At 40.5% G+C, this 17,777-nt stretch overlaps 1 protein-coding gene across 1 annotated transcript in view; it reads right to left on the bottom strand.

The window, feature by feature from the left end:
* Positions 1 to 16,496, bottom strand: part of iqgap1 (IQ motif containing GTPase activating protein 1) — a gene marked incomplete at its 5' end in the record, with an annotated part of 82,803 nt that extends 66,307 nt beyond the window's left edge. The window contains 10 exon segments of the mRNA XM_049473262.1: positions 105 to 268; positions 1,064 to 1,188; positions 4,563 to 4,723; positions 8,466 to 8,629; positions 8,717 to 8,801; positions 11,089 to 11,252; positions 11,339 to 11,426; positions 14,407 to 14,585; positions 14,742 to 14,855; positions 16,429 to 16,496. Of these exon segments, the coding sequence (XP_049329219.1) occupies positions 105 to 268; positions 1,064 to 1,188; positions 4,563 to 4,723; positions 8,466 to 8,629; positions 8,717 to 8,801; positions 11,089 to 11,252; positions 11,339 to 11,426; positions 14,407 to 14,585; positions 14,742 to 14,855; positions 16,429 to 16,496 (1,312 nt within the window).
* Between the last annotated feature and the right edge of the window lie 1,281 nt (positions 16,497 to 17,777).

Consider the following 17,777-nt stretch of genomic DNA (forward strand, 5'->3'; position numbering starts at 1 on the left):
CCACCCAGAGAGAGCATAACCCACTGTACTCTCTCGCTCCTCTCTTCGCTATAATAATAATAATAATAATAATAATAATAATAATGATTCTGAGAAGGACTTGCATGAGCCTTTTCCCTCCGAGCCTCCAGCAGTTTGTTGAAGTAATGCTGAGATATGGACGGATCCACGTCTGTGAGCTTGGCTGCGGGGTGCTGCAGAGCTTCCAGGGTCTTCTTTGGGTCGCCTTCATCCAGAGCCTCGTTAATCAGACCGATAGCGGCGATTCCTAAATAAACAAAACAATAAAACCTTCTTTAGTGAATGTAGATGTGAAAAGTATTCATATTCATTACTCAGGTAGGAGTATAGATACCTCAGTGTAAAAATAATACTGTAGAAGTTGAAGTATCAACTAAAGCTTTTTACTAAAGTGAAAGTTTAAAAGTACTGGTTTAAAAGTAATGTAAGGAGAAAACATGCCATTAAGGATAAAAGCTTAGGCACTACCCCCCTCCCCAAAACACATTTTTCCTTATGACTTTAATGTTATATTAAAATGTTATTGTTGATGAACTTGGGATGCATAAGGCTCCCAGTTGTAACTTTTTGACCAGTGATCTCGGCTGAACCCCTTTAAAAGGGTAACTAAACCCCCTGATTTTTGCTGACTTCCCCCTCAGCTCAAATTAAAAAAAAGGAGGGGTGGTTTGGAATGAGCACTGGGTGATGTATGGGTTTAGAGGCAGGGCAGAAGGTTAGAGCTGCCCAGATGGTTGGACATCAGCAGGCGGGCGGGGTTATTGATTGTCTGGTACACAGACACATCACAATATGCAGATCAAAGTACTTGGACACATCATCTACGTCTATAGCACAGTTGAACCTGAGAGGAGCTGCAAAGGTGGAAATTACCACAATAAAAGCGTTTTTTAAAAGTTAGGAAATGTTTATTCAAATTCTAAGCAGGACTGTTTTACTTTAAAGGAATAAATTTGAGCTATTAGTGGTGGTTTCGTGGTCCTTTAATTCTATCACTACAGCTCTGTACTGTAAACTCAGCTACAGGGTGTTTGGGACTTACTCTCATGCTCCTCCTGGACAGCACCGTTCACCTGGTCCACACAGGCCTGTATGTCGTTCCAGGTGAGGTACGCACTGCCCTCCTCTCTCGCCGCAGCCTTGAGGTGCATGAGCTCGTCCATATACCTGCACGTGAAATTCACATTAATAAAGGTGCAGAGGGGAAAATCTTCCAGGAGGTCATCAATGCAGCACTCCACCAATCAGTTTCCCAAATGCCTTCAAAAAATCTTAACATAGAGAGAGAGTGCTCAGTGTGAAGCTCAGCCATCTCAGAATCAGGTTTGTGTTAAGATTTTTTTTTTGGGAAAGTTTAAGTTATCCGGACCGTATTGGTGAGAATACTGAGTGTTTTTAGCTACAGTGCAGTGTTAATTTTAACAGATGAGTTTGAAACGTAAAACTTTTTACTAAAATGTTTAATAGCTTCAGTCACATTAATCTATTAATTAATTTATTAAAAAATGCTAGTCTAGATGTCTTATTATTTTTACATTATTTATTCCTACTTGTATTAAAACAATAATTTTTAAAGTTTTGTTACGTTGCATGTTTTAAAGCAACTTAAAGCGACATCTATTTTGTGTTCTACTTAAAGAGCACAAAGCCTTATTATGCGACACTAGTAAGGAACAAGGGTGTCACCATTTTTTCCTTCTAATTCAGCAGGTCTTTTTGCTGGGATGTGGTGGGAAGGGGGTAACTAAGTTAAGTAAAGCTAATGTTAACGCTGCTCCAGTCTTTGTGCTGGAGAACTAAACTGAAGCTCCTGTATAAAGCTGTACTTCAGCAGAGTGGCTTTACTGCTCCTTAATACCTGACTGATAGAATTCATACATAAGGAGCAATGTTTTTTGGTAAAATTAAAGGATTTTAAGTAGAGGTGTGCCAAAAAATCGATTCACATAAGAATCTTGATTCTCATTTACTACGATTCAGAATCGATTTAAAATGTCCCAAAATCGATTCTGAGGGGCGGGTTTTAGACTGATTTTGGGCTGGGTATTTTTGTTGGACCTGGCAACCCTGGGGATAGCGCTTGTCCTTTCAAACGGAGATCTTCCAGACACACACAGAGCGTAGGTGTTTGAGAATCACTGGTAAGATGGCAGAACAAGCACTATATTACCTTAGATTAACGTGTAGTTTCAATGTTTTATGGCAGAATGCTTCATAACAAGCATAAAAAAGATCGCTAGTAGTTAGTTTCAGTAACTGTTAGCTAGCTAACTAGCTAACTTTCCAGTTCCACCTTAAATAACGCTACAGGTGGCAGCGGGCTGCAGCATTTAAGGCGGAACGGAAAAATACAATAAGCTAATCAGAGCTAATTTCAGCTCCTCATCACAGAGGAATTAAGGAATGGACCATGTGAATTAATTTCTCCACCTCCTGCCCCCTTTCTGAAGAAATACAACGACCTTAAATTAACTAGTTAATCAGCAGCTGCTCCTGAACTTTAGCGCTCCACTGCTATCATCACATCAGCCCAGCAGCGTCACCTACACACCACCGCTAGTAGCCTGGTAATAAAGCAGTGTTATTTATTTATGTATTTATTGTTCATTAACGTCATTGTGATATCCCAGTGATTCCTCTGTCACTGAGGACCCACATTCCTGCACATTTTATTGTTTTTGTAACACATTACCTGCTCCAGGACCAGTGTATATTATGGAGGGTTTTTTTTCAATAAGATTCATAAGCCAGAAGCAGAAATTTTTATAATTCAAATCGTTTTGAATCAAAAATCGATTTTGAATCGAATCGTGGCCCCCAAAATCGGAATCGAATCGAATCGTGAGATAGTAAACGATTCCCACCCCTAATTTTAAGTGTGCCTTATAGTGCGTTTTCAAGTATTAATTTTTAGTTAATAATTTTTAATATTTAGTTCTTGTCTTTTTTTTGGTATATTTTTTATGAAAAATAGGTTGTCAATATTTTAATCATAGTTTTTAGTGACAAAAATAACACAGCTCCAGAGTAGCTGTTACACAAGTGAGGAGGGATGGACGTAAGTGCAGAAATATATTTATAATTTTATTAAATTAACAAACTAAAACAAACTAACAAACAAACAAAATAAACCAAAGTTACACTGAATACAAAACTACAGAAGACTTAAACTAGAAAACAGGAATCTAACAAACAGCAAGAGACTAGAAACAGACCTGACAAGACTACGAACCGCAAACGAACCAACAAAAGACTAGACAAAGAAGGCTTGAAACAAAGGGGCTTATATAGAGGAGGAAACAGGAAACTGGAAACACCTGAGGATCAATTAACAGGAGGCGGGGTTACAAATAACTGATGACAGGGTGGGGCTAGGGCGGAGACAGGACCAAAACACAGCAGTAGCACATGGCTGGGAAACATGACAGGTAAACAGAGGGGCAGGAGCACAAGAGACCAAATGAGGGAGAAACAAGACAGACATGGGCTAAGGTGTGACAGTAGCAGCGAGGAAACTTTAAAGCTTAGCTCACTGTGGTTCCCAATCAATTCCAACACCTTCATACAGCCTGTACATTAGACTTTAGGTGATATATTTTTAAGATGTTGGGTGTGAAGACTCTGAATGCAATGTATATATCCATTATATACCAATATATCAATTCTATATTAAGAAGCAATGTAAGCAACCATTTTGGTAGAAGAACTAGAACTAGACATGAAGAGTTTTTTTTCCACAGATCTTAAACTCTCCATCTCTATTTTGTCTGGCATAATTAACTCATGACAGCTTAGTAACTGGACGCTACCATAAACCTCAAACAATGATGCTCCTCCTCAAGAGAAACTTCAGCAGACATGTTAAGCTGATTTCAGCAGAATTTGGTGGTGGTGGTGGTGGTGTGGTTAGTGGAGAGAAACTCCAGACTTATTAGTTATGGTAATTTGTGATGTTACAGGAAGCAGCACTTGTGACTTCCGTTTCTAATGCTTAATTGCGCAAAGAAGAGGAGCTCAAATTTGGCACACTACATTCACTTTCCCAGTCTAACATTAAAAATAAATTGAAAGCTTTGAGTAAAAACACCTCATACAGGAGTAATACAACTTAAACACATCCACAGCAGAACATGGTACAATTCTGTTCCTGCAGTTTAGTGACTGAATGCATTAAACAACTTTACTACATCCTGAGTCTGATTAACACTCATTGGCTTGTAGAATGATGCAAGTTTGGCAAGCTGCTTTTTCCAGGTGATTTGCCAAATTCTACCTCTCTTCCAGAATCAAACTAAAACTGACAACAATACATCAACACATATTAAAAGTAGCTGAATGCATTATTAAAAGGGGTGTCTATAATCAGTGGGAAATATGTCTATGTCTTGTCCTCTCTGATCAAAGCACTCTGGCAGAGATGAGATTTTGACAAAATAACAAAGGCAGTCATGCTAAACAGCGTTGAATGCAGGACTGCAGTCCTGAATATCTTACACATTCTCTGTTGATATGAAGAAGTGATTTGTGAATCTGACTCTTACCTCTGAGCATATTCGTCCTCTACGTTGCTGAGGCCGGTGACGGAGCTGCTGAGCTGCTTCCAAACAGCCGCTCGGTCGCCCACATCCAGAGCCTCATTTATCAGGACCACCGATGACAGCATCTCCACCGCAACCAGCAGCTCTGGGTGTGTAAGAGAGCCCTGTCCATGCACACACAACACACGATCAGACCAAAATACAAATATGACTAAATAAAAAAAGCATTCATTTTAATAGAACCCAGGACAACATTTAAAGAACTGCAGGTTTCACTTTCCTCAGTTAAGGTCAGTGTTAATGATTCAATAAGAAAGAGACTGGATGGAAATGATATCTATGGGAGAGTTCCAAGGCAAGAAAACACTGCTGACCAAAAAGAACACAACAGCCCATCTCACATTTACAGTGGCTTTCAAAAGTATTCATACCCCATGAACTTTTCCATATTTTGTCACATTACAACCACAAACAAATTTCATTGGAATTGTCACCTTAAACCACACTGACACACTTTATCTTGTACTGTACTTAATTTACATTATCATGCTGCTATAGCACACTTGCACTCTGGACTTGTTGTTGTTGCCACCTGCCTACTCTCCCTATTTGTTTTTTTGGTGTATTTATCTTCATTTTGTTATATTCTATTTTATTGTGTTCTTAATTTTATTTTATTATCTATTTTATCTATGTTATCTATTTTTACAACAGCTCTTGGTGTAAACTGGATCGTGAGATCACAATTTCGTTGTACCTCATGTACCACATGTGATGCGAATGACAATAAAATCTCCTTGAATCCTTGAAAAGACTTGCAGCTGTAATTGCAGCAAAAGGTGGTTCCACAAAGTTTTGACTCATGGGGGCTGAATACTTTTGCGCACACCACTTTTCAGGTTTTTATTTGTAAAAATGTTTTGAATCACTTCACAATTGTATATCATTTAGTATTGGTCTTTCACATTAAATTCCAATGAGATACAAATATGTTTGTGTTTGAAATGTGTCAAAATTTGGAAAAGTTCAGGGGGTATGAATACTTTTGCAAGCCACTGTACATGATCATGATCCCTAGGACATATTCTGTTGCCTAACGAGACAAAAGTGGAGTGGCGTGGGGCATTCTCATCATTAATAAGGTTTCTGACTGATGGATGAATGCAGAGACGGGGCCGGGTGGGGGCCGGGTGGGGTGGTTGGGTGAAAAGGAATTAAAAAAAGTAATAAAATGTGGCCTTCATCATTGCATGGGCCCCAAGACTGCAGCCTAGGGTAGCCTGTGCGTTATTCTGCCCCAGGCTACTCGAACTTCTGCCTGTTTACTTACATCTTTGGATCTCCCTTCAGTATGTTTGTGGATCTTCTGGTTTTGACCTGAACTGTGGTTGACTAATCTTCTGCTGAACTCTCAGTATAAAGCCTAACTTGTTTTACATCTGTGACAGCCTGAATTCAGAGTTTGACAGAAAGACTGACAAAATAAAGTTACAGTCATATAAGTGGTCTCAATAGTTCTATTTGTAGTGATAAAATATTGTGTAATGAATCTTTATTTTTAATATTTTCTTCATCATACAAATCAAATCCTTCAGGCTCTACTTTAAGTTCCAAGTAGGTAATGGTAACTGGAAAGCTCCTACAGGTCAAATTTCCTACTGGGAAAGTCAGAAGAGCCCCAATAACCATCACCAGTAGTAAAGCAGTATTATTATGCAGTTTATTATTACTTCTATCTATTAGTGCCACAATATATCAGTCCTACACAATGGACATAATTCCATGCTGATTGGATGCAATGCTGTATAATGCATAAAGGAATGCCCTTAGCTAACTGCCGTTTGCAAATGTTTTGAAGTTTAAAATGTACTTTATTTGTTAAACTTAAACGGCGTCAACTCAGGTGTGACATGATTCCTAGCTCTGACCCCCGAGCTACAGAATGCAGCATTACAGCATATATGTAGTTACAGGTATAAAACGTATTAACATTTACACTGAAATGACAGAGCGACTAAACAGAAAGAATATAGAAATTATAAGCTAACCTCTAATACACATGCACAGAGTATCAGACAGCTCTATACAGCGGTTTCTGACTAACTGACCCAAGTACAGAACAATTACATTAGCTAACAAGAGAGACATTTTAAATACCCATGAATGAATAAGCTATTTTTATCTGTATTGGCCACAGAGCAGTTTCCTCCTTTAATGTTACTGTTAAAACAATTTAATATACACTGCTCAAAAAAATAAAGGGAACACTCAAATAACACATCCTAGATCTGAATGAATGAAATATTCTCATTGAATACTTTGTTCTGTACAAAGTTGAATGTGCTGACAACAAAATCACACAAAAATCATCAATGGAAATCAAATTTATTAACCAATGGAGGCCTGGATTTGGAGCCACACACAAAATTAAAGTGAAAAAACACACTACAGGCTGATCCAACTTTAATGTAATGTCCTTAAAACAAGTCAAAATGAGGCTCAGTATTGTGTGTGGCCTCCACGTGCCTGTATGACCTCCCTACAACGCCTGGGCATGCTCCTGATGAGGTGGCGGATGGTCTCCTGAGGGATCTCCTCCCAGACCTGGGCTAAAGCATCCGCCAACTCCTGGACAGTCTGTGGTGCAACGTGACGTTGGTGGATGGAGCGAGACATGATGTCCCAGATGTGCTCAATCGGATTCAGGTCTGGGGAACGGGCGGGCCAGTCCATAGCTTCAATGCCTTCATCTTGCAGGAACTGCTGACACACTCCAGCCACATGAGGTCTAGCATTGTCCTGCATTAGGAGGAACCCAGGGCCAACCGCACCAGCATATGGTCTCACAAGGGGTCTGAGGATCTCATCTCGGTACCTAATGGCAGTCAGGCTACCTCTGGTGAGCACATGGAGGGCTGTGCGGCCCTCCAAAGAAATGCCACCCCACACCATTACTGACCCACTGCCAAACCGGTCATGCTGAAGGATGTTGCAGGCAGCAGACCGCTCTCCACGGCGTCTCCAGACTCTGTCACGTCTGTCATGTGCTCAGTGTGAACCTGCTTTCATCTGTGAAGAGCACAAGGCGCCAGTGGCGAATTTGCCAATCCTGGTGTTCTCTGGCACATGCCAAGCGTCCTGCACGGTGTTGGGCTGTGAGCACAACCCCCATCTGTGGACGTCGGGCCCTCATACCATCCTCATGGAGTCGGTTTCTAACCGTTTGTGCAGACACATGCACATTTGTGGCCTGCTGGAGGTCATTTTGCAGGGCTCTGGCAGTGCTCCTCCTGTTCCTTCTTGCACAAAGGCGGAGGTAGCGGTCCTGCTGCTGGGTTGTTGCCCTCCTATGGCCTCCTCCAAGTCTCCTGGTGTACTGGCCTGTCTCCTGGTAGCGCCTCCAGCCTCTGGACACTACGCTGACAGACACAGCAAACCTTCTTGCCACAGCTCGCATTGATGTGCCATCCTGGATGAGCTGCACTACCTGAGCCACTTGTGTGGGTTGTAGAGTCCGTCTCATGCTACCACGAGTGTGAAAGCACCACCAACATTCAAAACTGACCAAAACATCAGCCAGACAGCATAGGTTCTGAGAAGTGGTCTGTGGTCCCCACCTGCAGAACCACTCCTTTATTGAGTGTGTCTTGCTAATTGCCAATAATTTCCACCTGTTGTCTATTCCATTTGCACAACAGCAGGTGAAATTGATTGTCAATCAGTGTTGCTTCCTAAGTGGACAGTTTAATTTCACAGAAGTTTGATTTACTTGGAGTTTTATTGTGTTATTTGAGTGTTCCCTTTATTTTTTTGAGCAGTGTATAATATATATTACTGTCATACCTCCCAATCTTAGCATGACCCCCGTTCATTGTGTTAATAAACCTTTGCTCAGTTCTTTCTAACCTCGGGGCTTTGCTGCTGCAGGCTGAAGAGCTCTCTCTGGTAAAGATCTGCAGCACTGGGGTAGACTGGGGGTAACTGAGCCTCCGGGTTCATCAACTCATTCACCGTGTCCTCAGCCACGCCCTTCCTAATGGCTGCATTTATCCTGTCAACAGCCTGCAGCACTGAGAGGGAGAAAAGCTAAATTAATACAGTTAAGATTTATAAATGAAAAAGCTGGTGTGTGTGGGGAAACAGAGGAGAGTTTATACTTTTCAGATAACTGTCTGCAATCCCATTGGCCACATCTACCCCAGCCTGCAGCTCTTCTCTGGTCAGCGCCTCTCCTGGAGTGTTCTAAGAGAAGAACAGATACACAAATCTCAAATAATTACAGAAATACACATTATTTAAATTAATAGAAAGTTAACCAGTGGTGGAATGGATCATAGATTTAATTATTTTTCTGATCAAATACAAGACAGTGGTTTTAGATTTTAAAGTATGTTGTGTTACTGCTTTGTTTGTATGTTAGTGACTAATTGTGACATGTTTTTTGGTTAGAATTAGTTACATTATTGGAGAAATTGATAGTTTGATAGTATTAGTGATGTTTATTTTGACATAATCTGTGTTTGTATTTGTGCCCTTTCTAAAAGGATCTATTTGTGTTGTAAAAGCAGCAGTACATCTGTATTCCTCCCCTGGGTTTTCTTTATTTTCATGACTATTTACATTGTAGATTCTCACTGAAGCATCAAAACTAAGAATGAACACATGTGGAGTTTTACGTACTTAACTAAAAAAGGTGAAATAACTGAAAACATGTTTTAAATTCTAGTTTCTTCAAAACAGCCCCCCTTTACTCTGATTACTGCTTTACACACTCTTGGCATCATTTTCTCGATGAGCTTCAAGAGGTGGCCGCCTGAAACGGTTTTCCAACAGTCTTGAAGGAAGGAGTTCCCAGAGGTGTTTTATTAGCACTTGGTGCTCCTTTGCCTTCATTCTGCGATCCAGCTCACCCCAAACCATCTGGATTGGGTTCAGGTCTGGTGATTGTGAAGGACAGCTCATCTGCCGCAGCGCTCCATCACTCTTCTTCTTGGTCAAATAGCTCTTCCACAGGCTGGGTTTTTTTGTTTGTTGTCGTTGTCCTGTTGAAAAATAAAGGATCGTCCAACTAAACGCAAACCAGATGGGATGGAATAATGCTGCAGGATGCTGTGGTAACCATGCTGGTTCAGTGTGTCTTCAATTTTGAATAAATCCCCAACAGAAAAACACCCCACACCATCACAGCTCCTCCTCCTCCATGCTGCACAGTGGGAAGCAGGCATGTGGAATCCATCCGTTTACGTTTTCTGCTTCTCTTAAAGACACAAAGATCTCAAATTCTCAAACTCATCAGACCAAAGCACAGATTTCCTCTGGTCTAATGTCCATTTCTTGTGTTTCTTGCTTCTGCTGGTTGTCTCTCCTTAGCAGTGGTTTATTAGCAGCTATTTGATCATGAAAGCCTGATTTGCGCGTCTCCTCTAAACAGTTGTTCTAGAAATGGGTCTGCTGCTAGAACTCTGTGTGGTTTTCAACTGCTCTCTGATCTGAGCTGCTGTTAACTTGTGATTTCTGAGGCTGGTGACTCAGATGAACTTGTCCTGAGAAGCAGAGGTGACTTGGTCTTCCTTTCCTGGGTCGGTCCTCATGTGCGCCAGTTTCGTTGTAGCAGACTGACTGACCTTCATTTCTTAAAGTAATGATGACCACTCATTTTCCTTTAGTTATCTGATTGGTTCTTGCCATGATATAAATTTTAACAGTTGTCCAATAGGGCTGTCGGCTGTGTAGTAACCTGACTTCTGCACAACACAACTTATCCCAACCCCATTTATAAAGCAAGAAATTCCATTAATTAACCCTGATAAGGCACACCTGAAAACCATTTCAGGTGGCCACCTCTTGAAGCTCATTGAGAGAATGATGCCAAGAGTGTGTAAAGCAGTAATCAGAGTAAAGGGTGGATATTTTGAAGAAACTAGAATATAAAACATGTTTTCAGTTATTTCACCTTTTTTAGTTAAGTACGTAAAACTCCACATGTGTTCATTCTTAGTTTTGATGCTTCAGTGAGAATCTACAATGTAAATAGTCATGAAAATAAAGAAAACCCAGGGGAGAAGGTGAGTCCAAACTTTTTGAATGTACTGTATAAAAATATATATCTAAAAGGGTTGTAATTAATGCTCTATTTTACAGGGATAAAAACACTCATACAGTGGAAACAGAAGCAGCCGTCTAACGGTATGAGAGAAACACATACCGGTTCGAGATCACCCCGCAGTATACCGAATGAACCAGTATAGTGCCCAGCACTAGCTCTACTTTAAGCACTAGCTTCACATAAAGCTGCTTTGCAACAACAACAACAATCAGTTGTAAAAAGTGCTATTTAAATACATGATTTGATATAGTTCTTGTGTTATTTATAGTCATCATATCAACATCTGGTTTGGAAAATCAGTGCTTAATGATGTTAAATCGGGTGAGCTAATAAAAACCCTTACTCATGAGAAAGGAATTTAAGTGCCAAAAAACCTCTGCACCATACTGTAGGCCAACATGTGCACAGCAATATCTCTGTTACCTGCTCCTTAGCCTCACGATCTGCCAGCAGCTGTTTAAGATACCAGCCCTTGTTTTTGGACTTCAAGGACTGCAGACCCAGAGCTGGGGATAAGAGAGCCTCAAACAGTCTGTCCTCATCGCCACTGAGCAGAGCCTGTTCCATGGAACTCAGGGCACTGGTCACTAGAACACATGAGGGAGAGTTCTCAGGACGCAACAATAAGGAATTACACAAACATCTCTTAAAAGGAGATCTACAGTAAACCTACCATTGACTTTGTTGACATTTCCCTGAATTTCAGCCTGAGTGAGCAGTTCCTCATAGACATCCCTCTCTGCATCTGCGTTCTCCCCGATCTACAGCACAGAGAATAGTTTTCACAACATTACATTTATACATTTGGCAACCAACAAATTTCTGTCAAAAATGGCAAAAAAAAGTTGCTTTTGGTGCATAATGCCTCAGATATTGCTACTATAGTGTTTTCTCCTTTGTTTTCCAGCAGGGGTGTATTTAACACTACTAAGTGAACTGCATTGTGCTTTGTCTGCTGGGATATAAAAAAAAGTAATCTATATTTTATTCTTTACTGAATTTGTAATTGTTGTTTCTTTTAACAGCAAGAGAGAATATGCTGTCATTTATTCAGTGGTAAAAAAAAAGGAAATGTAATGAAAACCTGTGAAATCCCAAATACGGTACATGGTAGCATTTCGCTTTTTTTCCATTGTTTCAGTTAATTGGTAAATGTTAATATTGGTGCAGCTCTAGTTACACTACAATAACAGAAGATGTGATATAATGAACAATCTATCACACAATATGAGAGTGTAGTTTACCTTATCTACATCTACCTCTGGCCCTGGCAGCTTCAGCCATCTTCTAACTCTCTAACATTGGTCAGATTTTTGACCACAGAGCTGTAGCTGACAGAACAGGTAATGTGTAAAAAGGACAGCAGCACCACTGCGCCTCATATACTCACAGCAGCACCACACACACTGCCAGCATGGCCATGTGGCACTGTGATAGAACTGGAGCGAGGGTACTGTAATAATAAAGTGCACTGTGATAGGACTGGAGCGAGGGTACTGTAATAATAAAGTGCACTGTGATAGGACTGGAGCGAGGGTACTGTAATAATAAAGTGCACTGTGATAGGACTGGAGCGAGGGTACTGTAATAATAAAGTGCACTGTGATAGGACTGGAGCGAGGGTACTGTAATAATAAAGTGCACTGTGATAGAACTGGAGCGAGGGTACTGTAATAATAAAGTGCACTGTGATAGGACTGGAGCGAGGGTACTGTAATAATAAAGTGCACTGTGATAGAACTGGAGCGAGGGTACTGTAATAATAAAGTGCACTGTGATAGGACTGGAGCGAGGGTACTGTAATAATAAAGTGCACTGTGATAGGACTGGAGCGAGGGTACTGTAATAATAAAGTGCACTGTGATAGGACTGGAGCGAGGGTACTGTAATAATAAAGTGCACTGTGATAGGACTGGAGTGAGGGTACTGTAATAATAAAGTGCACTGTGATAGGACTGGAGCGAGGGTACTGTAATAATAAAGTGCACTGTGATAGGACTGGAGCGAGGGTACTGTAATAATAAAGTGCACTGTGATAGGACTGGAGTGAGAATACTGTAATAATAAAGTGCACTGTGATAGGACTGGAGCGAGGGTACTGTAATAATAAAGTGCACTGTGATAGGACTGGAGCGAGGGTACTGTAATAATAAAGTGCACTGTGATAGGACTGGAGCGAGGGTACTGTAATAATAAAGTGCACTGTGATAGGACTGGAGCGAGGGTACTGTAATAATAAAGTGCACTGTGATAGGACTGGAGCGAGGGTACTGTAATAATAAAGTGCACTGTGATAGGACTGGAGCGAGGGTACTGTAATAATAAAGAGCACTGTGATAGGACTGGAGCGAGGGTACTGTAATAATAAAGTGCACTGTGATAGGACTGGAGCGAGGGTACTGTAATAATAAAGTGCACTGTGATAGGACTGGAGCGAGGGTACTGTAATAATAAAGTGCACTGTGATAGGACTGGAGTGAGAATACTGTAATAATAAAGTGCACTGTGATAGGACTGGAGCGAGGGTACTGTAATAATAAAGAGTACTGTGATAGGACTGGAGCGAGGGTACTGTAATAATAAAGTGCACTGTGATAGGACTGGAGCGAGGGTACTGTAATAATAAAGTGCACTGTGATAGGACTGGAGCGAGGGTACTGTAATAATAAAGTGCACTGTGATAGGACTGGAGCGAGGGTACTGTAATAATAAAGTGCACTGTGATAGGACTGGAGCGAGGGTACTGTAATAATAAAGTGCACTGTGATAGGACTGGAGCGAGGGTACTGTAATAATAAAGTGCACTGTGATAGGACTGGAGCGAGGGTACTGTAATAATAAAGTGCACTGTGATAGGACTGGAGCGAGGGTACTGTAATAATAAAGTGCACTGTGATAGGACTGGAGTGAGAATACTGTAATAATAAAGTGCACTGTGATAGGACTGGAGTGAGAATACTGTAATAATAAAGTGCACTGTGATAGGACTGGAGCGAGGGTACTGTAATAATAAAGTGCACTGTGATAGGACTGGAGCGAGGGTACTGTAATAATAAAGTGCACTGTGATAGGACTGGAGTGAGAATACTGTAATAATAAAGTGCACTGTGATAGGACTGGAGCGAGGGTACTGTAATAATAAAGAGTACTGTGATAGGACTGGAGCGAGGGTACTGTAATAATAAAGTGCACTGTGATAGGACTGGAGCGAGGGTACTGTAATAATAAAGTGCACTGTGATAGGACTGGAGCGAGGGTACTGTAATAATAAAGTGCACTGTGATAGGACTGGAGCGAGGGTACTGTAATAATAAAGTGCACTGTGATAGGACTGGAGCGAGGGTACTGTAATAATAAAGTGCACTGTGATAGGACTGGAGCGAGGGTACTGTAATAATAAAGTGCACTGTGATAGGACTGGAGCGAGGGTACTGTAATAATAAAGTGCACTGTGATAGGACTGGAGCGAGGGTACTGTAATAATAAAGTGCACTGTGATAGGACTGGAGCGAGGGTACTGTAATAATAAAGTGCACTGTGATAGGACTGGAGCGAGGGTACTGTAATAATAAAGAGCACTGTGATAGGACTGGAGTGAGAATACTGTAATAAGTAATACAGTAATAAGCCCCGCCCCAATTCAGCCCAGAATTGGTTCTTAGAGCGACTCATTTATTTGGGAAATGTCAAAAGGCCCTAAATGTAGGTGTTTCTAATAAGATGGTTTTGTGCAGATCATACCCTTTTTCTAGAGTTTGCCACTTTCTCAGCTTTGGCCTGGAACAGCGTGTCCTGGTAGTTTTGGGCGGAGCTCTCGTCCAGATGAAGCAGCATAGCATTGGGGTTTCTCATGGCTGCTAGAGTGCCCTGGGGGTCTCCGTGGTCTATGGCTTCGTTGATGGCGATCACTGCAGCATGCACTGAATCAGTGCAACAAAAGAAAAAAAAAACGCTATTTTGCTGTGCTGTGAAATTCTTGGATAATACCCTGCTATTGTTTATTATCAATCATATTTGTTATTATATCGGACATTCTTCAATCATATTATAAAGTAGAACATGTCAAAAGCTCTCACAAGCTGCTTCATCTACAGAAAGCTCATTGGCCAGGATCCCACCAATCTTGCTGAATGCTGGCATCTGAATGTTGTACTTCTCCAGCTCACTCTTCATGTTATTAATCTCCTCCTCTGTGAGAAAAAAATGAGAAACACACAAATTAAACATGACAAAAAAATGATATTAATGGTCAAACATTAGGATTACACAGACTGAATTACATTTTAAAATCTTAATATTTATTTACATAAAGCTTTGCTGCTAAGTAAACTATTTGCAGCTCATGCTCACGATTTCTTTAATTCAAGCGAGCGATTTCTTTATTTTGAGTAAACGATTTTTATGGGCACAAAGCACTGAGGGAGGGAGGAGAGCATTTTCCACTCATGATCTGTTACAGGGCTGATCACCATCAGTTATCTACATTTATAACCTGCTGATTAGTAATGCTCTAGCGTTACAGTTAGATTTTGCAGTGGTGGCATTAGCAGAGATTTTCCGCTGCCTTGTAGTTCAATTTTTGCAACCAAAGGAACAAAATACAGTAAATTTCAGTCATAATTAAAGAAAATAAACCTTTTACTGATGCAGGATGACCGTCTGTGTTATGTAAACAACAAAGACCAAATATATTGTGAAGCAATATATGCAAGTTATGATCAATGCAGAATTGTGGTTATAAATGTCTTATTTTCAACAAAAATATAACATAAAAAGTATAATTTTATAAATATACAATTATAAGACTTAGGTCCAACTGTACAGTGTAAAAATGAGGAAACAAAGATAATATAAAAAACAAGGCCTAAAGGCTGTAACTATTCGCTATAACTAATAACATACTGTTGCGTTACATTTAAACGTAGAAGTTCTAGTTTTATCTTAATTGGAACTTCCCAACATGTCAGATTTCCTAACAGGAAAGTCAGGAGAGCATCACCTACCCTGAGTTGAAAATTCAAGATGGCTACACCGCACATTAACAGTAGTAAAGCAGTATCATTATACAGTTTGTTTATCTATTAGTGTCTCATTAAATCAGTCTATCCGTACTGTACAGCCTGTATCTTTGGAAATAATTACATGGAGGTCTGGATGTGCAAAATACTTTATAGCTACGTACCTCATTTTCCAACAATAATAACCTATAGAAAGTTGGACAGTATTTAGACAGACCAAACTATTTTGAAATGTAATTATCTGAGGGTTTAATGGGAATGCCACTGACTCAGGTGTGATGCCATCCTCAGATCTGCAGCATTATAGAGTTGTATAGGTTTGTGGTTAGGTTTTAAACTGTGTGTATTTGTGTTAATTTAGTAATTGAGCTGTTCATGTAAATGGAAGTTTGAGAGAGCGCCGGTTGGGATTCGGATGTTAGATCCCCGCACTCCACATGATGTCTCCATCATTGACTTTCAACTGGTGACGTGATTTATCGAGGTTCATAATGCAGTCCTGATTGTGTTCTGGTGTTTTTCCTGGAACAGCATGACTATTACACCCCTTCCTGTTGCTATGAGCTTGGCAGTCAGAGCTGGTTGGCTGAAATGACAGGAAATGCTCACAAATTGCTAATGGCTTCCACACTGGGGGTAGTAGCTCCCAAACATCAGAAAGTTCTGGAGTTTCCTTTGTCTGGTAGGACAATAGCTCACTACTGTGTCGCTAAAGCTTACAGACTCACTCTTTCAGCAAACTCACCTGTGAAAGCGACCTTGCCATAAAGGTCAGTAATCTGAGGGGCGAGACCCAGCTTGAACAGGTACAGACTGCAAAAGAATGGGACAATTATGATTTACTGACTCACAGAGGGCCTGATTTAGTCCTGTTGGTGTGATTTAAATTTGTTTGATGTTAAAGACTTCAGCTCCACACACCTGATAAACACACTGTATTTTGCAGCATTAAAACCATTAAAACTAACAACCACACACTTGTGGAGCTATAGGCTACAAAACACCCACCACACTCCTCCCGGCTCAGGATAGACCCTGCCAACCTCTCGCCCCCACTGGGCTGTGACTTCCTGCTTGTGCAAGGCCAGATTTATGGCCAGTGGGCTGAATATGCGCTCAGTACAGGCCTGGAATGTGCCTTTAAACAGCCTCGGAGACTGACGAGCATTTTCCACCACTGCACTAAATAGCTCCAACACATCACTACAAGAGGCTTCCTCATCATTTAGAATCCATTCCTCCTTACTCCTATTCATTCATTCAACCTTTTCCCCTACCTGACCTCTTTTATCTCATCTTTATCTCTCCAGATAGCAAAGTTCTAATCCACAGCGATACTGAAACACTCATCTGTTTCTCATTTCTTCACTCCCTCATTGTTATTACTCAGCTGTTCAGCACTACTATTTTGAGCTTCCTTTAGAAAATATCTTCAGTTTCTTTAACTACAGAAGGCAGTGGGTACATTACTCCAAACTGTGCTGAATAGATATACATACACTCAAATTCAGTTATTTACCCCTGGGAAACATCAAGATTTTTTTTGACAAATGTGAGACAGGTCTTTGTGTTCTTTTTGGTCAGCAGTGTTTTATGCCTAGGAAATTCTTCCATGGATACGATTTCCAAACGGTCTCTATCTTATTATTGAATCATTTACACTGACCTTAAATGAGGCAAGTGAGACCTGCAGTTCTTTAAATGTTGTTCTGGGTTTTTTTGTGACCTCCTGGATGAGTTGTCCATGCCTTTTATTCATGAATGGAGAAAACATGGAACAACCAGGAGTGGTTGGCTGAGCCAGTCACTCCTGGGAAGGTTGACCAGTGTTTTATGTTTTTTCCATTCGTGAATAATATCTTTGTTAAAGTCCCAAAGCTTTAGAAATGATTTTGTAACCTTTTCCAGACTGACAGATGTCAATGACTTTGTTTTCTCATATGTTTTTGAATTTCTTTAGATCAGCAGTCTTAATGTTATGTCTGATTGGTGTATAAAGCAGTCACATTTGATGTATTAAAAATATACCATAATTTGCTCTACTGAATTTGTTTATAATAACAGTTTTTATTGCTTATCTGCAATTTGATGGGG

This window comes from Astyanax mexicanus, unplaced genomic scaffold (assembly GCF_023375975.1).
Source record: "Astyanax mexicanus isolate ESR-SI-001 unplaced genomic scaffold, AstMex3_surface scaffold_36, whole genome shotgun sequence".
In the NCBI taxonomy this organism is placed as follows: Eukaryota; Metazoa; Chordata; class Actinopteri; order Characiformes; family Acestrorhamphidae; genus Astyanax; species Astyanax mexicanus.